Genomic DNA, 26,932 nt, shown 5'->3' on the forward strand with positions numbered 1-26,932 from the left:
TTTATCCTTCTAGGTTACTGTTTAGCCTTCTAAATTAAGACACTAGTAAATCTAGAAAAAAAATTATTCTTGTTTACCCAAGTGTTACCTCGCTGAAAATTATCACCACCTGACACAGTCTGATCAACCCTGCAATTTTCATCCATGTCTAGTCAAACTTCAGTTTGTGAATGTGGTTCTGTAACAGAGGTTGCCTGCAATAGCAGGAGACTAGACTCAATGACCCAGAAGGTCCCTTCTAGTCCTATGATGCCTCTCAGGTGACAGTGAACAACTTGTCATTTTTGGAGAAGCAGCAGTGTTAATACTGATCATTCAAATTATAGAAGTGATGCTAACACTACCGTCCTTCTTTCAAAGGCCAGCACCAAGAAGTGATAAACTGTCAGAAACAGCATCAGAGTAACAGCTGATCTCAAAAGAATATTTTGGCTTTAGACTGACTGCAAGTGCATCTTCAAACAAACCATTTTCTTGTCACCTGTAGTGAGGAAAGCTGAAAGTCAAAGCTACTCTCTGTTGTATTAATTTAGATGGAATACAGGGGCCCAAAGACGTCAACATAACCCAGTCACTGTCCAACATTAAACAGTGTTAAACAAGATCCAGGGTTTGTTATAGGGAGACTTCAGCCTGCTTAGTCCCATGGCAAACACATCATTAAACATCCTTTTAACCTTTTATTAAAGATAAAGAAAAGAAGGAAAAACCAGTTAAAACAAACATTTGGAAGTGTTAAAAAAGGCTTTCATTTTAACACTCCCTTGTTTCCTTTTCCTTTAGCTGGGGAATTTTTAGAAGAAAAAACCCCCTTGTTTGACAGTCTCTTAGATTGTACGAAAAGTGGTAATAACTGTCCTTTGGGGGAAAGCAAAAAGAAATGAGTTCTGATGGGCTAGAGCTTGTTATTGTTGCTGTTTAAGTCCAACCCCATTTCATCCAAGGTGATGTTTGGGATTTAGCTGGAGCTGGCAGAAGTGGCAATGTCATCTGGGTCCCACTTTCAGGCCAGGCCAGGCCAGGCCAGGCCATCACTCAGGATCGGGATAACAAAGGCCAGGGTCCCGATGAAGTCGCTCACTCCACTAGCCTTTGTCTGTTCTTCTGCTTTTTCCCCTAAAGAAATATTTCTTTAAGGACCCCAGAAAAGGAGTGATGGGTGGACTAGCCCATTCTCTTAACTATTTTGTCCACCAGCTGGCCTAGTATCCAACACACCAATTTTGGTTTGTTAATTTCCAATTCCACATCTTCTGTTTTCCCCAAGCATGATTTTAAATTAGTCCTTGAACCATATCAGGAGGCCCTTTTGTTTAGACTAATTCAGTCTCTCTCCTTTTCGTACCTTTTCCCTTCATCATTTGTTATAGGTAATCGTGACATCTAATGAACTTCCACATTTCTACAGGTGAAATTACAATTAGAGTAAACCTATAGGCCTAATTACCACAACACCTCCAAAGCTAAAAGCCCTTAGTTTGTATTTCACTTGCAGGTATTTTGTATTCTAGGGTTTGTTACAAGGGAAGTTTACCAGCATAACTATACTGGCCTAATCATGCCTCTAAATTTCCCTGTGTAGACAAGCCCCTAGGAACATCAGCTCTTTCCATTGTATCAGCAACTCACCTTATTCACAACAGCAGTCAGAACAGGCGGCTCTAACTAATGATCTGACTGTGTGAGAATACAATGTGATTATTTAGGAAAATCAGAACGGTCAGAAGTAGGAGTCCTCCTTTCCACCTCAAATTCCATATGGCAAACCTGTCACATATGAACTAGAAGTGCTCTTGCTCCAGAACACCGAGTCCACAAATATTCCTTTCTCTAAAGATCAACTAAGAGGGTATATGCCCTAGTACAACAGTGTTATAACCTGTCACCACTGTAGATCTGGGGCCTAGTTACCGAGTTAGTTCAGAGGTGTCAGTTTAATCTTAGAGAGAGGTGTTAGTATCACAGAATCACCACACAGGGAAGTCTGAACAGGAGGTCACAAGGACTGGTCATAGCACAGTGCGCACAGCAGATGAAGACAGATTCGCTGGCAGAGCTGTGGGGGAAGCCAAGGACTGGAGCACCAGATCATGCTGCAGGGTCAAGCCTGAGGTGCACTAAGCTATGTGGGGAGTCATAGCTGATGTCTTCCTGAATATCATTCAGTTAAATGGTGCAGAACAAGCAGACAGATCCTTTATCTGCAGCTTAATAAAGGCTACATCCAAATCCCAGTGTTAAATTAGGTTACCCAGCAGTGCCATTTGCTTCAACCACTGATGCGCTCAGCCAGATCTCCCTGAGAGAGCAGATATTTCTAATCAACTCCAAGACCTGAGCGTTTTCTATATTTGAGACGTGCACATTATGTTTGATAGGATTTCTTTCTGCTTTCCATTCCACTAGGTCTCCTAGACTGATGGGAACAACAATATACGCCCTGGAGAGATAGAGGGAAGCCAGTTTGGAATAGATAACTCCCAGTGGAGTGAGGGAAAGATACAAGGGCTTCACTGAGCCTTCCGCTGGATTCCAACAGCACATAATACCAAATGGAAACTTAAGGAAATCAGAGACAAAGAAAAAAATGACATTAATAGTGGGAGCAAGCTTGGAAGAGCTGGAGAGCTACAACATAGCTCTGGTACATCAGTTTGATGATGCCATGCGATATACGCACACAGTGCATTACTATGGAGACTCAGTAACAAACAATAACTATTCTTCGATGTCCCGTAACACTGACTCAGAGCTTACACTATCGACCCATTCCTGCCAGAGAGATGGAGCGCATCTGGCACATGTGAAGCAGGACCCATGTGATTAGCACTCTGGTCAGTTCAGATCCATGGACTCCAGAAGAGATACATTACTAGCTATAAGAAAAGGAGGACTTGAGCATATGCTCAAATAAATTGGTTGGTCTCTAAGGTGCCACAAGTCCTCCTTTTCTTTTTGCGAATACAGACTAACATGGCTACTACTCTGAAACCTGTCATTACTAGCTATATCGTACCATATTACCCATTGCTCAGTCCTAATGACATAGCAAATGTCACCATTTATGCCCCAACACCACAAATATGAGGGTGATGCAGCAGTCCCATTGCATTCCACACTGACAACCAACAGTGATCAAGTCATTGCACAAGCAAAAGCAACAGCCTCTCCTGTTTCCGGAATTTAAGTGGGCAGTTGGGCCTGCAGGAGTGAGCTTTCACAACAGCACAGGAGGTAGAAAAACCCCTGGGGTTTGTCCACATATCCCACCACACAGAAAAGTTTAGGTTCAACCTCTTACGTTCTTTTTCCACAGAGTTCTTCAGACATTCATAAAACAAATCTACTAGCAAAGTTTCTTCTCTTATTTGCTCTACAGTCTTAAACAAAGCCCAGATAAACAAGCAAGACATAGTCCAGGGGTAGGCAACCTATGGCACGCTGCCAAAGGCGGCACACGAGCTGATTGTCAGTGGCACTCACACTGCCAGAGTCCTGGCCACCGGACCGGGGGGCTCGGCATTTTAATTTAATTTTAAATGAAGCTGCTTAAACATTTTAAAAACCTTATTTACTTTACATACAACAACAGTTTAGTTATATAGTATAGACTTAGAGAAAGAGACCTTATAAAAACGTTAAAATGTATCACTGGCCCGCGAAACCTTAAATTAGAGTGAATCAATGAAGACTCGGCACACCGCTTCTGAAAGGTTGCCGACCCTGACAGAGTCATTCAAATGGCAATGCACATATTACTCACATCTGGAGCCACTTTGCATTGGCATATGCACATTAATCAATGCTGGAGACAAAGAGCTGAACTTCAGGCTTTTGTTGGTGACCTTACATAACAAATGCTGGCTTTGTGGTGTGCAGCTGTAATGCAACTCCTTGTCTTTGAGTGGTCAGTCTGATGGCTCAGGTGCACACATTTCTCAAGTGAGCTGTCACCATAAATCGGCCTGTGTCTATGAGGCCGCTAATAGAGTAACCTATCCACAGGTAATGGTGGTGAAATTTGCAACAAGAGAAAAGGTCCCACAAAGGGGGTATTTGCTCTTCAGTTTGACAGTCTAAGAAGGTAGATAGGAGGGCACCTTTTACTGAACCAACGTAACCTCTCTTTTGACAGGATTAAAGGCTAAAATGGAGGCGTCTCCTCTCTAACAGGAACTGATTAGCTGGCCTTCTGTAGTCTTCTTTCCAGCAGTTCATATCCATACAGAGAAATATTTTTAATCTCATGAGAAGAATAAAATTGCCAAAAGGAAAATTCTCCATTGCACATATGAAAATGACGGAACAGATCAGCCCAGGCCATTTTATAGCAAACCGGTGGCTCAAAAATAAATATTGCCAACACCTGAAAGATGGGAATTTGAGGACCAAAGTGTTTGTGCATGAAGAAATTGCATTTGCTCAACAATGAAGTTCTCACCTTCTCCACATCCTCTCCAAGACCAACACCACCTCTTGTACTTTGCAGAACATGAAGAAAATGCTGAGGGCATTTTGAGAAAAGTCAGTCGTGCCAATTCCTCTAGGTTGTTGGGACTTTCATACTCTACTTGTCAGAGTTCTGTACTCTGCTGTGACCATTCTTGGCCCGCAGAGGGACCAATCAATTTTATCCAAATGACAAAAGCATAACATTCAGACCTACAGTTCAATATGCTAGCTAAACACTGAAAGGAGATTGCTTTCAGGTGCCTGAGAGCAGCCGTCTATCAGCAGCTCTGGATCTCTGCATCTCAGGTAGAGCGGTTGGTGTCTCAGAAAGTAAATACAACCAGAATACTTGCTCTTTATTTTCAAGTTTAATATTAAAACTGTATTGCCTTTGCAGTCTTTCCTTTGCAAAACAAAACTAAAATACAAGCAAGTCTACACACAATATTCCTGTCTGCCATTCCATTTGTGCTGGGAGCTCAGAAATCACAAGCTAAACAGGATCATACTTGGTCAGTATTTAGAAGTGAGATCTTGAAGGAAAAAACCTGTGTTGTGAGAAGTACATTTGGTGGCACTCTTTCCTCTGAGTACTGAATATAATGCTCTCGATTTGTGCTAAAGAGTTCTGTGCTGCTAGACATGGCATCTTCTGATTAAGATACCCCTTGTCGTCCGTCCCCCCCCACTGCCCCTTGCAGTCATTAGAGAACCCACAGCACTTTTTGTATGAGCCCTTGGGAGATCTCAATATTACTTTTCCTCCCAAAATTCCCCTTCTGGTTTTAATTAGAGGCAGGATTCTTCTTCACTTCTTGTCTTAAACTACTTAATATGGCTGTGTGCTGTTAACTACCAAGTTCCACCCCAGGACAGTGCTGGATGCATTTCTGTGTTGGTCAGAGTGGATGTAACAATTCCTGGAGGGGCTTTATGAGACATCTGAATAAAAAAAGCATGCGGACTGTATTATGTCCTGTTCCTTATCCCAACCCAAGTTGGGAGAGACTCCCTATAGCACTGTCATTTCTAGGCACAATGGAATGCATCAAAAGCGCCATGGCAGGCTCCGTAGAAATCCTTTGGTTTATGCATAACTATTTAAACATTAAATGTCAAAATTCAAAACCAAATCCTTCTAAGAGTTTATTAGCAACGCAGTTCAGTCAGCATCAACAGTGAAGGGATTTCAGAAACAGGATTGACAGTCGGATGGCTATGAACTAATTTAGTCCTTTGTCTTCCTCCTACTCTATACGCCTATTCACTTTTGCAGAAACTCCAGAATTTGGGATGGCGTCCTTTGGCTGTTAAGCTACTGGGGGATGATGCAGCAGCACTGAATGCTGCCTGCCACACAGGAATATTACTGTATCAGGAATCACTGTCAGGTAGATCACAGGTAGGTCGGGGGGAGGGGAGAGAGAGAGAGACAGAGAGCGCAAGCGAGCACGGGCAGAAGCAACATTGGTTAAAATAATTCTGATCACCATTTGTGAGATGCACTGTTGCAGGGATGGGGAATTCTACTTCCCTTCTCCCACAATGGAAGTTATTTTATATGCATCTGAAGTCTGGAGTAAGACAGCTACCAACCTAAGGGGCTGATCCTACAAACCCTTGCTCACATCAGCAATCCTTCCTCCTGAAGTCAAGAGTGACTACTAACCTCACTACAGGTTAAGATTCTTTGTATCTGATGTGTGGCAGGCCACTTGAATCCACTTGATTATTATGAGGACTGATGGCAATCCACTGAAGTGATGAAATGCATGTGAAAAGCTGGAAGACTTCAATCCAGATGTATAAGTGAAAAACTGCAACTTGTGAAGTCCAGTGTTGTAAACTCTTGCGATTTTATCGTGTCACGATGATTTGGTATTTTTCTTAAGGCCCCAGCTCTTCAAGTCTTGTTATTTTGTGAGAATCTCCACTTTAAAAAAAAAAGTTAATTTCTGGCCTTGTGGTTGCAGAGAAAAGTTTGAAAATGTCCCAGTTGCACCCTCAAGGTTTAACAAACAGAAAGCAAATAAAAAGAACCCAATGTTTATTTAAAAAAAAACAAAACATGATTTTTCAACACTTTGGTGGAGATAGCAATACTGGAAACCATTGATATCCTAGATGTCCAATTTCTACATACTTGTCTAGATGGGGAAATTCAGCAGCATAATTAGATCTGTATAATTATATTACTATAGCTGCACTGGTACAACTCCCGAGGTGAACAATTTTATTCCCACACAGCCTTATACTAGCATAACTACTGCAGTATAATTATACTGGTAAGTTTCCCCAAGCCCCAAGAATGTGCATGTTTGTGAAAATGGAACTGAAGCTACTGAATTCCAAAGTTGAGTTTTGAAACTTTTGGCAGCAGGCAGCTTCTTAATGAAAACAGTAGACTGTCTGCAAAGAGAAACATAACATTCCACGTTCTGGCAGCAGTGGAGCATGAGAAAGGATGGCAGTTGAGCACAGAAACTATGACATCTTCGTCGTGATGTAGCACTTCCAGAACACCAGTCACTGTGCTGAGTTCATCTAGCCAATTACCAGAAAATTTGCACTTTGTTGTACAGCAAGAGGTGAAAGTTTCTCTGAATAAAATTGCTCCTGCAGAATGAGAGCGAGGAGTTCCACTGTCTGGGGGGGGGAGAACCCCTGCCAAATGCAAAATGCTTCTCTGTTCTGGAGGCTGGGGAATGACAGTAACATCCTGAAGGCTTGGGCACTCAACTGACTGGTTGAAGATTTTTGGAAGAAAGAAATTAGAAGTCAAGAATGTCCTACAAACAACAAGCCCTCTCTCCCCCAAACTGTGCCTTCATTTCAGTGGAGCTATTGTAGTCTGTATTCAATATGACCCTATTCTCCTATGCTCACCACAATCACCCCACACCGTCAGTCACAGCACTGCATTTCTACACAGTCCATTTCCCCCAGCCATTTAATTTCTTTAAAAGAAAAATAAACATATATGGAGAGTTTAAAGTTACCTCCAGCGGCTGCTCAAAAATGCTAATGTAACACACCTATCATCACACATTTTGTTCACTGGGATCAGAATTATGACTGCTAAATTCCCCACAAGAGGCAAGGGAGGTATTGCAAGAGACACACTGAAGAGGAATAAACGAGCCATTTAATCATACTGCAAATAATACTCACTCACTTTTATAAAGCTGATAAGAGGTGATACAAGTGCTAAGTGTCATTTCAGTCTACAACAAGGACATAACTAAAGGGCAATTTTCAGCTGTAAACCAAGAAGCAGGTCTACCTGCAGAGCAGGGGAGACAGCCTAAGCAGTTTGTCCAGGAGCATGACAATCAACCTCAGCTTTGTTGACTTGATGCATAGGGAATGCCTACATTGCACAGTATTAGCATGATTAAACACAACTGGTCAAAGGAGTTAGCAGACATGATACTGATTAGGACTTAGCTGTCAGTACAGACCAGGTCAAATCATGCCAGCTAAGCACAGTTTGACCCAGAACTGAAAACATTTGGAGGCTCAAGTGACAGAAACCAGCCCTGCCACTGCCTCAGAAAGTTTTGGAAGTGTGTATAAGATTTCTTATACAGTAGAACCTCAGAGTTACACCTCGGGAATGGAGGTTGTTTGTAACTCAGAAATGTTCCTAACTCTGAACAAAACATTATGGCTGTTCTTTCAAAGAAGTTTACAGCTGAACATCGACTAAATACAGCTTTGAAACTTCATTATGCAGAAGAAAAATGTTGCTTTCCCTTTTTTTGTTTTAGTAGTTTACATTTACCACAGTACTGTACTGTATTCACTTCTCTTTGTCTCTGCTGCTGCCTGACTGTGTACTTCTGGTTCCAAATGAGGTGTGTGGTTGACGGGTCAGTTTCTCACTCTGAGGTTCTACTGTACCACATTCTTCGCTCAGGGTGGTGTATGAAGTCTCCTGCTCCCAACTGCTGCTACCGTTTCTTCTGTGGCATAGCAAAGGCTGCAATTTTCTGACACTAAAAGTCAATGCAAATACATGGCAAGATTTAGCAATCCAAATTCTAGATGTTCAAATCCGAAGGATTCAAATAAAAGGTGTATCTAGCATTTCACTGCACTTTTTGCTATAAATCATCCCATTCTGTTTTCAATTTAACAAATCTGCATTGTATGCAATCTACCCCATTACCCTTCTATTTAGTGCTCTCTGTTAGAGGGAAAGAAACAGTCAAGCTCAGAGGCTGGTCAAACTTTTGGGAGTATCCTCTAACAGTCTAATGGTTAAGAGTATGCATGTGCAAATGAGGACTCCTGACTCACTATAAGACTTCAGCTATCCCTTATAAAAAGATGTTAGTTAAGCTCCTGTGAAGTATCATCTGTGAATGCTTTTAAAGTGGGTCTACACTGCAGATAAAAACCTGCAGCAGGCCTGTGCTAGCTGACTTGAGACCATGGGGCTCAGGCTAAGGGGCTGCTTAATGGCGGTGTAGACTTCAGGCTCAGGCTGAAGCCAGGGCTCCAAGACCCTCACCCTTTGCAGGTCTCCCTTCGGCATAGACTGGCTACACAGGAGGCCGTACAGCTGTGCTGCTGCAAGGTCTGTCGTGTAGACAGCCATAGGCAAAGTCTACATTTGCAGAGTTTTTGCGCTGCCAGTTTCCAAAGGTGATAGTGGACTGGTGAAAGAAAAGTGCTGGTTTGCATACTCACTCGCTTCCACAGGCATCACAGTGTTTACATTTGTAGCATTTCCATGATGGAGGAGAGCAGCGCTCTGAGGGCAGCTATCCCACAATGCAGCTCTCTCCATTTTGACGATAGGTCTTGTGGGAAGGGGGGTGGAGGGATCGCAGAGCATCATGGGTCCCTGACCAGCCTCCTCTCCCCAAACACTGATCAGCTCCAGGAGCTCAGCATTTGCTTGTCACCTGGCCAGATAAGTGAGCACTTGCCAAGAAAACAGGAAGGGGAGTTTCAAAGTTCCCGGGGCTTTTCACGGGGAGGGGTGGACGTCTGTTTACCTGGCGTCAGAGCAGCAGAGTTGCTGGCCAGAGTGATCACCAAGGCACTGTGGGATATCCTGTGGAGGCTAAAAACTCTGTAAGCAGGAAGAATGTGTCTTCACTTGCACATCACCACAAAAGCATCACCGGTAAGAGATGTACACCTCTCGTGAAGGTGATTTTCTTTTTGCAATGAAACTTCTGAGTTTCACTGCAAAAAGTCATTGGCAAGTGTAGACGCTCCCACAGTTTTTGTGCAGAAAAGGGACTTTTTCCACTTTAAATGGCAAGTGTAGACATGCCCTTAGGGAAAGTAATATTCAGAAATGGATAATACTGGTAAGAGTGAGTCAGTCTCTCTCTCTCACACACACACAGAACACTTCTAAGTTTATTGCCACAAGTTCTATTAAAATTAAAGTCAAGACGAATCATTGGCCTTGCCTACACACAGAAGTTTCACTAGGTTGATTCAGAAACTGGTTTTAGTTAATTTAGTTAAACTGGTGCAAACCCCTGTGTGGACAAACACAACCTGGTTCATATCAATTTATATTAACCAGCCTACATAAATCAATTTTAAAACCAATTTTAGTTAAATTGGTGTAACCTGCGGGCAGACAAGGCCTAAACCCACTCTTCATTCAAAAGCAGATTTAAGCATAGTGCCTCAGCCTAGTCCCAACTGGACATTTTTCCGTCACACAATTTGGCTTGCTGGCAGTCTGACTTGAGGCGCAGAGACGTGAAACAAATCAGAAATGAGGGGAGGTGACGAGGGAAATCACGCTGAGGAAGTTACCCAGCACTGGCCCACATTCCAGGGAGCATGGGCCAAGTGCTCTGATTACCCCCATATTTTCATGACACTGGCTATGAAGGTAATGGGACATGTCTGGAAAGGCCTAGTAAATCAGTGATACAACGCAGGTTGCTGATGTCTTATCTGCTGTCTTTCCCACACATGTACAGAGGTGCACATCACACTGCACGTGGGAGTCGAGATGAAAAGCAGCTTGCATGTGTTCAGCTCTGCACCTCATCATCAGTGGAGAAAAGCTGAGCGTCTGAGGGGGAGAGAAAAGAGAAGGGGGAGAGGTGCAAGGACGTCATCAGGGTGCATAGATCCTGCGGGAGGCCAGGTTGCCTGGAAACAGAACAGGGAAGAAGAGGAGGAAAAGCCATTAGTTGGAAGAAAGCTGAAATGCTTTTTATAAAGCAAGTTCAACCTGTGCCTCAGCAGGGCCACTGTGGGGAGTCTAATCAGCCCGGCTCCAGATATTCAAGTGTGTGCAACTGCTGCGGAGACGGATTTTTTAAAAGTATATTTCAAACTGTACATTAATCACAGTGACCAGTTCTATCATCACGTGAAATGTGTTAGTGCACTAAACTGTGTGAGATGTAGATTTAGGTTTGCTCCGTTTCGCACCAGTTAATAGAAAGATCGGTATAAACTCATTTGTTATAGCTCATGACATCACAGTCTAGAATAAAAAGTTACAGAGTCCTGTGACAACAGCTATCAGGTCATCATGTAGTCTACATCTAGACCTCCAAGTTTATAAAAGACAGTCTAGAGATCTATTCTGCCCCATTTAAGCAATCAATATGAAGTGAATACATGGATTTTACTGTACTGATTTTTATTTATTTTTTTAAACACCCTGTGGAAGAGCAGACCAACAATAGTTCATCTACTCTGTCAGTTGGGCCTGTCTGTGCTAACGTTAGTGATACCTAGTGTAATATTCCACTTCATGAATGCTGAAATCTGGATGTATCTGAGAATGCTGGGAGAAGATGCTGTAAATCACAAGACACTGTCTCCATCCACTGGCTGGGAGGAAATCACACCCAAGCATTTGTACTGGTGTAGTTGATTGATGAGAGTTAGCCACTATCAGAATGAGAAAAGCACAGTCCGTTCCATCATTGGTGGGATTCCAGCTGAATAATATTATGGTTAATTCCATCAAACGAACAAACCAGCAGCCCTGTTCAACTCCTGTGTACGTCACTGACCTGGGCATCCCAATGAACAGGTAATGGTGGGAGTACACAAAGGAGCTCATCAATTTGTTCATTTATAAATGACAATCACCTCTTCACTTTAGGGCTTTTCTACAAGAAGGATATTTTTCAGTTTTACTGTTTCTACGGATAAGACTCCTAAGGTAAGTACATAGAGAGGAACATCTGAAAAAGGTCTCTAGAACAGGGGCTGTCTAATGAGTGCCTCACACTCCAACGAAAGATTATTATTATTCCTCACACCTGACTACCTATTTATGTGTGGTTTTTAAACTCTTGGAGAAGCACTTTAGATTTAAGACACTTTCTTTAGATGCACTTCTAAAATCTTAAGGGCATTTTACTGCAAAATTGTCAAACAGCCAATACTAATAAAACTAAAAACCAACTGTCTCTAACAAGGTCAGATCAGTGAAACAACTGTGATAAAATATCATATTAAAGTGATAGGGTATCCTGTAAAAGAAAGAGTGCATCCCATTAAACTGCAAACTGATTTACTGTTACCGTGACCAGAACCAATTGACAATGGGAGCAGGACTCAGGCCAAACATTTCAGCTAATGTGTCCAATTCATTCCGCCTGCCAGTGTCAAGACCAGCTTGTAAGATCACCTGTCTCTTAATGAACATGTTTCTTAGCTTACTAATGTTCTCGCTGCTGTCAGCAGAGCTGGAGGGAATGTCAGCCCAGCAAGACTATTACTCACTGACACTACATTAGAGCACAAGAACATCAGAGTTGCTTAGCAGCAGTTTTGTAAACGTAGTCACATGCAGGAAGAAAGTTGTCACAGCCGGCTGTGTACCAAGAATGTTGAACAGCAGCAGCCACCCGTCTCTCTGCTGAGTAACTGAACTATACAGAATAGCTTCCCTGCAGTGTGCATGAGGGAAGATGGAGGAAGAGCCATGCTCAATCTTTTTAAAGTATGCTTTGGGAACGACTAACCCCCCAATACCAGCACAGAGCTGTTGGGATACTGGGAATACAACAGATTTTTTAAAAAGGGATAATAATATAGCAAAGTCCGCTAAATATACTCTTCGCTCAAATTAAGACTCAAACAATGAATACTTTTTGATGACACGGAAAGAGCTTGAGGTCAACATTAATAAAGCTGTTTAGTAAACAATCAGATAATTATGAAGCTGGAGAGAGAAAGCTATTCTAGTCACGCTTCCTCTGATGGCCAACCCGATTGCTACTGGGTGCTTTACTGAGCAGCCTGCCCAAGGTCTTTGTACATGATCTGCAGAAGTTAAAGAAATGTTTTTTCAGGCCCTGTAAGATGTTCAAAGCTAAAGCAACAGCCTACACCAGATTTAGAACATGTCATACCTGAGACAGTGTTATGACCAAATGATCAATGTGAGATGTACATGTGAAATGAGTGCAGAATATTGAGCATGAATGGCTTTGAAAGGAGAAATTTGTCCTAAACCTGGAAGATCACAGCTCAGAATTTATTGACATGGTCATGCACTAGTAAAAATAATGACAAGTTTTTCAATACAATATTAGGGCATGACTGGGAAAAAAACCCATAGTTTAATAACCATGCGCTTTCATCACTGACAATTGTCAAAGTGTATGTGGGGATTTTTCCATCATCCAGTGATGAAGATCACAACTGGAAAGTATCTGCAATGACACTTCTAGACATTGAATAAACCTGGCAGAAAGGAGGAGGGGGAAGTGGTTTCTTTTCAGTCCAGTATTTTGACAACCAAATGGTGAGAAAAGAAAAAGCAGATGACAGCTTTAAAAAAAATAAAATAAACTCCATAGATTCCAAAGCCAGAAGGTACCATCATGATTATCTAGTTTGACCTCCTGTATACCACAGGCCATAGAACTGACCCAAAGTAATTCCTAGAGTAAATCTTTTAGAAAAACATCTAATCTTGATTTTTAAATGGCCAATAATGTAGACTCCACCACCACCCTTGGTAAATTGTTCCAATGGTTAATTACTCTCATTGTTAAAAAATTTAGGTCTTATTTCCAGTCTGAATTTGTCTAGCGTCAACTTCCAGCCATTGGATCATTTTCTATCTTGTCTCTCATAGACTGAAGAGCCCATTATCAAATATTTGTTCCCCTTGTACATACCTGTAGACTGATGAAGTCACTCCTTAACCTTCTCTTACCTAAGATAAACAGATGGAGTCAAGGAGCTCAATCCATGATAAGGCACAATTTCTAATCCTTCAATCATTCTCGTGGCTCCTCTCTGAACCCTCTGCAGTTCATCAACATCCTTCTTGAATTGTGGACACGAGAATCAGACACTGTATTCAGGTAACAATTGCACCAGTGCCAAATACAGAAATAAAATAACCTCTCTACCATCCTGCAGCAAAAAAACTTCAAGACCAGACTTCAAAGAGAAACTGCTGAGCTTCAAAAAGAACAGGACGATTTGTGGCACCTTACAGACTAACAAATTTATTAGCACATAAACTTTCGTGGGCTACAGCCCACTTCATCGGACGCATAGAATGGAACATATAGTATGAAGATATAGATATAGATATATATACACACACACACACAGATAAGTTGGAAGTTGCCATTATCAACTGTGAGGGCTAATTAGTTAAGATGAGCTATTATAGGCAGGAGAAAAAAAAACTTTTGTAGTGATAATCAAGATGGCCCATTTAGACAGCTGACAAGAAGGTATGAGGATACATAACTTAGGGAAATAGATTCCATTTGTGTAATGACCCAGCCACTATGCTGAGCTTCAGTTCATTTGCAAATTTGACACCATCAGCTCAGGACTAAACACAGACTGTGACTGGCTCGCCAACTACAAAAGCAGTTTCTCCTCCCTTGGTGTTCACACCTGAACTGCTAGAAGAGGGCCTCATCCTCCCTGATTGAACCCACCTCGTTATCCCTAGCCTGATTCTTGCTTGCATATTTATACCTGCCTCTGGAAATTTCCACTACATGCATCTGACGAAGTGGGTATTCACCCCACGAAAGCTTATGTTCCAATACGTCTGTTAGTCTAGAAGGTGTCGCAGGACTATTTGCCTCTCTACTAGAGATTCCCCTGTTTACGCATTCAAGGATTGCATTGGCCATTCTGACCACCACGTCACACTGGGAGCTCAAGTTCAGCTGATTTTCCAACAAGACCCCCAAATCTTTTCCAGGATAGGAGTTCCCCATCCTGTAAGCATGGGCTATATTCTTTGTTCCTAGATGTATATGTTTAGGCATAATAAAACTAATTGTTTATTTGCATGCAGTTTACCAAGCATTCCAGATCCTTCTTAATCAGTCACCTGTCCTCTTCATTGTTTATCAATCCAGTTTTGGGTTTTTTTTGTTCCACTCAGGGAAGTTTTTAAGAGACATTCAAACAAGTTTCCAACAAGCACCTTCTGCAGTTTGCCATGATAAGACAGCAGTTTCTAAGGAAACACAAGTAAGCATCAGACCCAGTAAAACTCTTGTAAATTTCATACAGTTGTGAGTGCCCAGGATCAGGCAGGCTACTGTAGTCAGCAGCGTTTTATATATCAGGGAGGAATTATCTTCGTTTCCCAGACCTTGTGATTTCAGGAAAGGAGATTCAGCAAACCAGGGCCAGCCACATTCTCACAGTGACAACCAACCCATCCAACACCTTTAATCACTTTAACCTATTTTATACATATAATACACGTTATGGCACCGTGGGATTACACTCCTATTTTTGGAAAGGGAAAGACAATACTTTGGTGTGTTCCAATCACAGCAGCATCACTTTGATTTCATTCCAAGCAAACTGTTCATACTGGTTCTTCTTGAGTGTGTTAGGCCACAATAAAGAATTATGCCCGGGCAATCAACCACAGAGCAGATTTTTACCATTAGACAAATTACTGAATAAACCCGAAAGTTTTGACACAGAAAGAACGAGATGTATACAATCTTTATTGATGTAAAGTGGCCTTTAACTCAGTTGATCATTGTTCCCTTTGGCTCTACCTGCAAGTTAGCGGTGTGTCTGGCAAGCTCCTCAACCTTCTCATAGAAATGCACTGCTGAAGAGTGAGCTGTGTGCGCTTACATACAAGGACATCTGCCTAGTGTGAGCACAACAGCAGCGCCCATCCAGGTTGTATGGCAGTCCCTAATCTGTTCAACACCGTTATTGACCAGATGATGGAAACTGTCACTAGCCACATATTGGGAATGGTACTGCTATCTTCGCATCCAAACTAATCTCAGCAATTCCCAGATATATTTATGGAAGAAGCAAGTAAGCTTGGTCTTCAAGTCAACTGGAAGAAAACCAAACTGAAGAAAGTGGCTGGTAGACCTCTACCCCTCTACGTAATCAATGGACAACGTGTTAAATTTGTCAACTCATTTTAGTATCTTGCTCTGTTGTCACTAAGAGGAGGAAAGTTGCCTTGCTGATGTGAAGCATCGAATCAGGAAGTGTCATGCAGACTCTTTGGAAATGTCCATTGCATCAAAGCCACATATCAACTCCTATCCTTTTGTATAGCTCTGAAACCTGGGTCACATACATACAAATGTGTCAACTGGACTGTTTCAACATGAAACAGCAACAACCATCGAAGGCATACAGCATTTTAGTCACGACACGAACGAGGACGTCAGGCATCAAACCAACTAGCCTACAAGGTCTTCCCAGATAACAACGCCAGCTTAGGCGGCTTGGCCCTCTGCTCCACATGCTGGCGTCCATACCAGCCCGCCAGCTTTATGCATTCAATCCAACAAAAGCTGGATGGGGAAGATCTCACAGACAGCATTGTGCATGCTGGAGGGATGTCATGACTTCCAGCCTCACCAGCCTCAGCTTTAATACAGAGCAGGCAGCAGCACTGGCAGGAGACCGGGCTCTCTGGAATCAGGTGATCTGAAGTGTACACTTCACGCTCTATGAGCAGGAGACTTAATGAATGAATATACTTTACACAAGCATGTGAAGAAGTACTGCTTTGTAGAGTGGCCCTGTTACAGAGCTGGTGGCTCCTGAGTTCTAATTGCTGCTGCTGACCGGCTGCGTGACCTTAGAGAAATCACCTCACTTCTGTGCCTAAAGTTTTCCCACCTGTAAGTGGGATCTACACCTCCCCCCTAAACACATGTATAAGCCTTAGAGACAAAAGAAGACACCAGCAATGGCTAGATAAATGTTTTTTAAATAAAAACAGTTCCAACAATGCATGACCATACTGCTTGCATGTTATCTCTCCGTCCTCCCCACTTTGTCTTGGTAAGTTCTTCAGGGCCGGGATGTGCTTTCCTACATCCCTGTATACTTCGTAGCACATTTGGGGCATTATTGTAATAAACAGTAATTAGTATATGTCTATATAGCATTTTGAAGATGAAAAGCATTGTGAACGCTAAGCATTTCTTCCAGTATATGACAGGTCTCAGATCTCAGTAATTTCTCCAGTTTGCCCAGAAAGACATCTGAAACCTGTATTTTTAGAGCAGACAGAGCATCTGAACCAAATAAAGCAGGAAAATATGAAAAGGCAAATCTCATGCACCAAATTTTAGCTCAGAGCAGATTCTCAGGATCAAGTTATCAGCTCCTAAGCAGAACCACAGTGAACATGGCAAGAGTCCTTTAACTACAAGGCCAATATTGCCACTGTAATTGGTGGAGTATAGAACTTAAACATGTACACTATTTACCAGAGCTAACACAGGCCCCAATCCTTTGGAGTACACCCCATGTGCAGCCCCTCTGCCCACAGGGCTGGGGCCCCAAGCAATTGCAGGGGTCCACTCAGACAGAGCAGTTTGCAGAATCAGGCCTTTTTAGTCAAGGACATATTTATAAACACACACACTTGTTCAAGCTACTGACTCAGCCTCAAAATATTGACTATTTGAGATACTTTTTCAAAACAGCACTGTTTACATCTCAGAGATGCACGAATTTAATTCAGTGTTTTTATGTTTCTGCCAAACCTAGTAACTTTAGTCTGCATTTGACCCTGAGAGAGAATTGAAATGGTCAAATTACTCACATACGAATCTGTTTAAAAGACTACAATACTAATTACAATTCCAAGAATGCAACAGAATCAAAAATATTTCCCTGCCAAACCCAAGGCCTTCGGTATGCCATCTCCACTCCCTGATTCAATTAGAACTCTCCTAATTAGCAGATTTAGTGCCTGGTAAAAATTATTGGCAAACAAGATCCATTTCAAAATCTTGTGGTCAATCCCTCCACTCTGATTACACACACGAATGTTTTCAGATTGAGCAGGTAGAGGTCCCAGAGTTTAACAACAAAGTGGACATTTTCAGAAAGGGCAACAACACTTAAATTGTAAGGGCTGAAGTCTTCAAACATATTAACCCTCAAAGAAAAAAAAAGCACCAGAAAGCTGCAGCCCTGCCCAGCCTATACCTCACATGTGCTTCAAATCAGAAGTGCCATACAGAATTGCTCAAGTGTTTCCTGAAATCTGTGGTGAAAAGTGATTTCTCCCCACACCAGATATCTATTGTGGTTACTTGCACTGGCCCAGAAGTATATTAGCTAGTCATATTAAAATGAGTTGCACTGAAACCTCAACAAGGTTACAGCAGTCTCTCCGCTGCAAAACCAGCAGGCGGCAAGATGGTAACGAAAATCCATAACTAAATATTAGGATAACAAAAAGAAAATGAGTTCAGAACTTTTTAAACCTGACAAAAGAGGGAAAGGACCATCACAACAAGTCAGGAAACTCATTAGAATCATCCAAACCATACCTCAGTGGAATGGGTTTATCACCTGCAATCCATAGCAATGTTCATTTAACTTCCAGGTTTTGGTTTCTTCCTCATTATTTTACACCACAGTCAGTCATTGTTCCCTGCAATACCTTCTTCCCTGCCTCCCAAATGTTTCTGAAGGTCTCTGGAATAGGGAAGGGGCCATAAGGACAAGGTGGTAGTAGTAATGGCCAAGTCAAAGCCCACTACAGCCTATTACCCTTTTTAGGGCTGCTCTACATCCACCTTTTGGCTCAGAATTACAGGCTGCTTTTGCCTCTGAACCTTGAGAAATGCAACTTCAGTAAGATTTATAAGATGTAAAGGACAGTACCAGAATGGCAGTCACCCATTTTTCATAGCAACTTATGTTTCATTACAAAGTTTGGTTCAAACAAAGCCATAGAATCAATCTCTCTCTCAGAAGCAGAAATCTGTAGGGTAAAGGTACCTAACCAGAAACACATTTTCATTCAGTCCTTCCTCCCCAAACCTCTCAATAAGCCACAAACAGGCTCCTCAGGCTAGAGGAGATTCTAACACTTATTTCAATTAATAGTTTGCTTGTGTTGTCAGTGCCAAGTGTCTGCTTCACTCTTTACCCTTTGTTATTTCATTTTCTCCTCATGACAGCTTCAATTAGGTTAAATGCACATTTCTGGAGGCCCAAGTCAAAAATTAGTTTAAATTTTCATCTGTCTTATGACAAAGCCAGCTTTGAGGGAGGCCAAGTTTGAGAGACAGCCTTCTGCTGCAAGAGTTCCACATACTATCTTTTTAAAGAACTGGCTCTCACTTCGGTCTACAACTAATTCATAGGAGCTGGCAGTCCATTTCTGGCACAAATACTTGGATTCAGTTCAAGGGATCAGAAGTGGTTTAAGCACTCAGCTAGTAGGCTACTCATCTAGACGTGAAAAAACATAACTAAAACTCCATAAAGGAGCAGCCTCTGGGAGAAGCATAGTCAATTTGAGTGTTACACAACACCCACAGTGTTAATACGAGTTTTAGGACTATCTTACATAACAAATGTTCCTCTTCATTTGTGAGCCATAAGAAAAGAAGAATGAAATCCTATGGAGCTGGCTCATACTTAGGTTAGTATTTAGTAGACATGGAATATATTTCCATCTACACTAGCTGTGTAAATCGCTACCTCATCTCAATGGCAGAGTCTTTTACATTCACGGGATTGCTACAACCTCTCACCTTCTGGAGGGATCCCACTCAGAAAGCTGGCACTTGGTCTCACAATACAAAGTACCTTCCCTCCCACAAACACATGCGAATAGAGTTTGCAAGTTCCAGAAAGGCATTCTCCCCCCCACCTTTTTTTTTTTTTTTAACCAAGATGGCAAGAAATCCCCCCCTCTCCTTATTTTCAATGGTTGAAATCAAGTGGAGGAAAAGAGACAATCTGTAAAGAAAGGGTTGTTGATCTACTGGTCAGAGTAAGGGACTGGGAGGAAATCTAAGTTTTATCATCAGTTCTGGCTGATGTTAAGTCAGTCATTTCCCCCTCTGCCTCAGTTTCATGACCCTGTACAATGGAGCTACTATATACCTACCTCATGGGGTGCAGTAAAGCTTACTTCTTGTTTAGAAAGTTTGATCCTCAAATGAATGGGGCTATAAGAGAGGCACCATATCATTATTTGTACCCAGATACTATACAGAGTGCTACCAGATAGACAGGAGGGAGGTTAGGATATGTGTTCATGACTCACCACTGCAATCTGTAGGATCACAATTATGCTATATAGGAATGCTTTTAAAAGCTCATCCATGTGAGGAGGACACTAGGGGATACCTCTTGAGGAATAGCATTATACTCAACACCCTACCACTTTCAAACACTTATGCAGGACCACTACGGCCACAGGAAGGAATGAGTTTGGTGGGCTAACAGCCTTCGCATAACTCGCTGGGCTTGGGGTCCCCAAGGTGTACAGCAGAATGGGTCCAGGTTGGGGTGCAAGAATTAAAAGGTTCTGTTCCTTGTCAATACTGATGTACATTGCCAATACAAGTCTCTCTCAGACTCCGAACCAATGTGTCTGGTTTCCAAATGCTTGTGCAAAATACAAAGTATGTGTTGTGTGTGTCCTGGCTCAAGGTCAGGAGTGGAAATGAATTTCGTGGTCTAATGCCTGTAGCCTCCATTCATGCACACTCTACAGTTACAATGATGATACATGCTATTTGCGAAGAGTTGGCTCTCGGCTGCAGCCCAGGACTCAGGTGCCTTTGGAGAGTTTCAAGGGGAAGTCAGAACAGTGCCTGAGCTCTCTATGTCTGGCTCACATCAGTGTTATTATAGTTCCCAACTTGCATGAACAATTGATACACCCACCAATTCCATAAGATAAAAAGTGAGGGGCGTGTGTGCGCTTTCTGAGCTGGGAGACATTGCTATTTTGGAGGTGGATTTCAGAATTGTGGTTTGAAAAAAATCTAATTTTAGCTTTTCCATTTTGGTCTGCTACTGTAAATCAAATTCTGAAGAACTAGGACACCAGCCAACACATGAACATGGGCATAATAAGACTGGGCTTCCACAGACATTTGGTGTGAAGAATATTCTTCTTAAAAGATTTAATTTCTTGGGAATGTTTAAATACTGAAAGATAAACACTGAATCTGAGCCATGCATTAAATACAGGTAAATGCAGCAAGGGCACGTGGGTATAAAGCCACAGCCTGGAACTCACTCAATGCCTGTCCTTGTAAACCCTACACTCAGGAGCTTGCAGAGAACAAAGCCTCTTTAGTCTCACACAAACCGCAGCAAAACAAAAAACAAACAAATAAATCCCACCTCAGGAAGCATTCTGGGGTCTTAAACAAAACAAATCTGTAACACTAAACTTTAAACATTTGAATTTTAGATTGTGAATTTTTTCTATTACACACACATGCTGCTACAGATCAGTTAACTACTAAAAACTCAGGGAATTACTAAGCAATAGATTATATTTGGCCTGTACATTAATGAAGGAAGCAAGCTGGTTTAATCATTAGAGTAAAGGTCAAGAAATCAGGATTTGATTTACTGCGTGTCCTTCCCGAGGCGACTTGAGTGCCTCAATTTCTCCATGTGTAAAATGGTGAGAGCACTGCTTACTTGCCTTTTAACCAGAGAGCTTGGCTCTATAAATGTAGTGCATTATTCCTGTTTTGTCTTCTGGGGTTTTTATCCATCATGGTGAAAACCAGATAAACAAGTACTGATACTATGCACTTAGTGATGTTTTGTTTTAATTAGACTTGGTAAGCCAGTCAGTTGGACCATTTATTATTTGACCATGGTCAAATACTGTCAAGTATTCAAGCCAGAATGCCCTGAGGTAGGCAGCAGCCTACCTTCCTGGTTGCATCATGCTGCCTCTTTCTGTTTTAGAGCTTTATTTCTTTGTGCTTCACATATTTCTAAGTTAAAATGACTTAAGTAACCTGTTTTTTGTAATTAGGCATAAGTATCCAAGGCTAAACCTACTATAAACCATGAAGTCTTACGCTTTTGTTAGTGACCTAATGCCTTAATGCTTTAAAATATTTGACAATATTTAACCAATATTTGACCACTCAAATGACCAATTATTTTTGGACTGATCAAATGCCCAATTCTAGCTTTAATAGGCTGAAGATAGTAACTTTCACAGAAAAACCTGATACAGATACTAAATTAGCCTATCATAATAAGGAAAAGGCGTTTAAACAGAAAACAAAGTAAGAACCGTGTAACCAAATTAGCCCCAGCTAATAAACAGAGAAGGTACAATGAACAACGGCTCAATAAATCCTGTAAACAAGATATGTAGAATGCAAAACTGCAGATGCATGTTGTACTGAGTGAACTTTGTATTTCAAAAACTCCATCCATTCACAACTGCATGTGAACAGGGCAAAAAAAATTCAACAGCACAAAAGAATCACTTTGTGTTGTGTGTTCTTCTTCCACACCTGTCAAACTGTTAAATTCTGCTTTCTCCACTCACAGAGGATTCTACTCATCACTTTTCCCAAGAAAAGCCAGTGTGTCACCTATTAATACTAGTGGGAGTGAAAACTTGTACAAGCCCTATCTGTATCCCCTTCAATTTAGCAATGGGAGGATGAACCCAAAATCCTCTGCTGGCCAAATATATTAAGTTTAAGTTCTTGTTCACATGCTAAGTGCTAATGCAGGCAAGTTTACCATATATTTCATAGTTCTTATAGGAGCTCTGTTGTATAATTCATTTTAACATTCCTCATCCCATAGAGCCATTGGTATTTTCTTCAAGTAGCACAGGAAGTGGGAATGGCTACAGATTATGCCAAGAACCCATTTACCAGTTTTTGCTCAACTATCCTTGCAGAAGTACATCCAGTAAGAAGAGAGTGAGGTGTCTGACAGTAACTGAGCATCCAACGCTAACCAGAAACACTCAGGAAACTCAACCATGCAGAACAAAACCTAGAATTTAGTCATCTAATTTTGTTAGCTGGCTGCATGGGAATTTTGTAACCAAAGTCAATTTAAGATGGCTCCAATACAGAGATAACATGTTAGCACAGAACTGGGAGACGCATAGACACAAATTGAGAAAGCTAGACAAACTCTAACTTCATATAACATATGATCAAACTGGTTAGTTCAGTCTGACGGGGCTGACAATTTAGCTCAAGACTTCAGACTGACTGAAAGCCACAGTTCTGATTCCCTACCTCTTATTCATAGAATCATAGAATATCAGGGTTGGAAGGGACCCCAGAAGGTCATCTAGTCCAACCCCCTGCTCAAAGCAGGACCAATTCCCAGTTAAATCATCCCAGCCAGGGCTTTGTCAAGCCTGACCTTAAAAACCTCTAAGGAAGGAGATTCTACCACCTCCCTAGGTAACGCATTCCAGTGTTTCACCACCCTCTTAGTGAAAAAGTTTTTCCTAATATCCAATCTAAACCTCCCCCACTGCAACTTGAGACCATTACTCCTCGTTCTGTCATCTGCTACCATTGAGAACAGTCTAGAGCCATCCTCTTTGGAACCCCCTTTCAGGTAGTTGAAAGCAGCTATCAAATCCCCCCTCATTCTTCTCTTCTGCAGGCTAAACAATCCCAGCTCCCTCAGCCTCTCCTCATAAGTCATGTGTTCCAGACCCCTAATCATTTTTGTTGCCCTTCGCTGGACTCTCTCCAATTTATCCACATCCTTCTTGTAGTGTGGGGCCCAAAACTGGACACAGTACTCCAGATGAGGCCTCACCAATGTCGAATAGAGGGGAACGATCACGTCCCTCGATCTGCTCGCTATGCCCCTACTTATACATCCCAAAATGCCATTGGCCTTCTTGGCAACAAGGGCACCCTGCTGACTCATATCCAGCTTCTCGTCCACTGTCACCCCTAGCTCCTTTTCCGCAGAACTGCTGCCTAGCCATTCGGTCCCTAGTCTGTAGCTGTGCATTGGGTTCTTCCGTCCTAAGTGCAGGACTCTGCACTTATCCTTATTGAACCTCATCAGATTTCTTTTGGCCCAATCCTCCAATTTGTCTAGGTCCTTCTGTATCCTATCCCTCCCCTCCAGCGTATCTACCACTCCTCCCAGTTTAGTATCATCCGCAAATTTGCTGAGAGTGCAATCCACACCATCCTCCAGATCATTTATGAAGATATTGAACAAAATTGCCCTTATACGTACAGAAATACCTCCAAGTGCTGCTGCTACAGGGTAACTCAGCACAGCCGGAGTGAGAAGGGCACCTCCCAAGGCTCTTCGCAAACTTGGCAGATTATGTGAGAATTGGTACAACTAGGATGGGCAAGCTGGAATCATGAGAACAGTTTGGGCTCCGAGATTAGAAGCCTGAAAAATTGGAAGCGGCACGCCATTTGTTTAAATTACCTTCTGAAGCCATGTTCCACATGTCAGAGTCTACAGTTGCGCTAGTACCACTGAATGCTACCAGGAGTAAATTGTTCCAAGATGCACATCTGCATTTACCAAAGATCAGACAGACAGGCTGCCAAGTCAGAATTTGACTCTCCCTATTCACTGGATTTTCTAAAAGACACTTCTAACTGAAAAATTCCAAATGGCAACCTGGAAATGTAACAATATTAAAGATATTTTTAGCATTTTTATTGCCTTCATCTATCCAGTTCAAGGCAAAGGCCTCCCTAAGGTGTCATTGGGTATTAGCTTTAGGTCAGCCAAGACCACAAGACTTAAAACTCCCTCTTTACATAGGTACTTGTATGATCCACATGGCTGTAGTGACCGAGATCTTGTTATTAAATACATGGCAAGATCTCTCTTCTCTCCCCCACCACCTCCAGCCTACATGAGAAAGAGCTCAATTAATTTAAGAAGGAGCTTTCAGGTCTCACGCAAAGCTTTTCACAACCCAATATGGAAAATTTATCGAGGGAAAGCCAAGTCAAATAAATTGGTTTTGCATTAAGTTCTCAGAGCCGTGAAGTCCATGGTCACGTCTCTCTTAAAAGGAAAGATTTCCAGTTTAGGTCCAGTTCCTGCAAAAAAAAAAAAAAAACCTGTCTCATGAATTCAGGACATCCCAGTTGTGTTCAATTCCCTGAGAACCAAGCTGCCAGGGAGGCCCACGCACTGACATAAGACAGGTCATCTCTCAGATACTAGGACCAATCCCAGAGAGGCCTTTCACTGCCAGGACACAGACCTCAACCTGGACTGAGTTTAATAGGGAGCTTGTGAAGACATCAAATCATCAGAGATGGGCTCACAGTGACCCACGTTACAAAATGCAGCTGACTGACTGCTTAGCATCAGCAGGAGATCTCTCAGGGTGCATGGCTTCACTCCTACATATAAAAAGTTGCAATAAGTTGGGCCTGAAAGTCACAAACTTCCATCACTGGACAGTGCCACACAGGATTGGAACAGGCAAAATCTTCTCACCAGTTGCAGATGAATACAGACGACTGCCACCATGGCTATTCAGATAGCTGAACTCCTACAAGTCCAAAATGAACATCAAGGTTGTCAACCAACTGAATCACAGGGCAGACACCCTCAGCAGCCAGAAGCATTACAAAGGAGACAAATTCTTTGAAGCACTTCCTTCTTCCTACCAGCATTGCCTCATTCTTGTCTGTCTGTCACTGGGAGTCCACAGTGAACATAGTGCACTCCTTTGAAAACCTATGCAATGCCCACCCATAGTGTCTATACTTCAGTCTCTAGCCTTGGAGCTTCGCTTCAGCTCTGAGTTTCTGCTCCATTTTTACTGTACATATGCGTAAAAAATGTTTTGTTTTGAGTGAAGAAGGGTTCAGACTGAACAGCTATATTGGATAACATGTTGCAGTAAAACCAGCTACTTGCCTTCTAAACCAGGAACATCACAAGACTGCTATGTAAATGTCAAAACCCATGTAGTTCACTGGATAGCAGTTAATCTGTTTGTTGCTTGCTAGTTAACACTCTGACAAGCAATCATGAAAGATGCATTTGTATCAGATTCCTCAATAGTGCGTCAGTACTGTACGCACTGAGACACAGACAAATCCAGCAATTCTCACCCAGCGGCTCAGACAACCCAAGCCTATATGTGCTCTAAGTGTCACAAACAGCCAAAACATATTTTTAGTGTCAGGTTTTGATATCATTTCACATAGTTCTGAGTACTCTGTTCCCAAGACACTGTTCTTTGTTTAGGTTCTGAATGGAAACCAAGAGCTAACAATGGGACACTTGCTTCTTAATCATTAACTTACATCATTCTCACCATCTCAGAAAGCATTACCTCAGGCACAAAAAGCATGACCCTGGTTTTAAGAAAGTGTTCTGAATTCTCAGGATTTCTATATTGGATCAACTTTTATTTACAAGCCAGCCTCTACAAAAGCTGAGCACTGCGCCTCCACAGTAAGTCTCCAGTTTTTAGGATTCAGTTTATTCCACAACCTATACATTGGTCAACCCATTTCCAAAAGGAATATAATGGGTTCTGAGAGGAAGTCAGTTTAACAACTGACTTAACAAGCCTGGAGCAAGGAGAAAAGATTTATGGCAGCCTTACAGGATAGTCCAGGAAAAGCCACCAACCCAAGCACAATACCTTGCTTATTCATAGTTGACACTGATATTTTATTCAGATACTAAACTCGATTACTGGGCCTTTGCTAGCTAACGCAATGTGGCCAGTCGGATTTTTGTTAGGTCAAGGTGTTCTTTTGCTTAAACAGATGGGCACTAAAAGTCCAAGAAGCTGGAAAAAGTTAATTATCAGAATCAAGGTTCATATTTAAGAATTCAAGAGCTACACAGACTCCATAATCCAAGATCTTTCTACGTATCTGCAAAGTTGCACATAAATGCTACATAGCTCTCCACGGGGCACATACTGAACCAATTATACAGGAGCCTTGTAAGACCCACACAACCTCAGGAGCTACCACATGACAGATCAATGTCCTTATGTAAGACACAGTGACGTAAATACATTCTCCCTTAACAAATGGAGAGTGCAGGGTGAGTGAGCCTGAAGGAATCTCAGATCACATTTCCATCCTTCTCTACTCATTCACTTGTATCATTTTCAATGACCTTGCTCTCCAGGGACATATTACCAGAAGTAGCTATACAGGATTTCTATTAACTTAACATATACCAGCAAGAGAAGAACGCCAGTATCTTGCAAGGCGGATTAGTAATCTTTCCTCTTGAA

General features: G+C 42.0%; 1 protein-coding gene across 13 annotated transcripts in view; it reads right to left on the reverse strand.

Moving 5' to 3' along the window:
- SIK3 (SIK family kinase 3) overlaps nucleotides 1-26,932 on the reverse strand; it is a 154,476-nt gene that overhangs the window by 89,629 nt on the left and 37,915 nt on the right. The window contains exons 1-2 of one of the 13 annotated variants that reach the window (XM_073320976.2): nucleotides 9,148-10,465; nucleotides 8,237-8,450 (exon numbers count right to left, since the gene is read on the reverse strand). The exons of 10 other annotated variants lie outside the window; for them this stretch is intronic. Coding sequence is in view for 1 of the 3 variants with exons in the window: in XM_073320968.2 (XP_073177069.1) it covers nucleotides 10,479-10,553 (75 nt within the window). In the remaining 2 variants the exon portion in view is untranslated. 2 more of the 13 variants (XM_073320968.2, XM_073320978.2) reach the window with 2 other exon arrangements.

Source organism: Lepidochelys kempii, chromosome 22 (assembly GCF_965140285.1).
Source record: "Lepidochelys kempii isolate rLepKem1 chromosome 22, rLepKem1.hap1, whole genome shotgun sequence".
In the NCBI taxonomy this organism is placed as follows: domain Eukaryota; kingdom Metazoa; phylum Chordata; order Testudines; family Cheloniidae; genus Lepidochelys; species Lepidochelys kempii.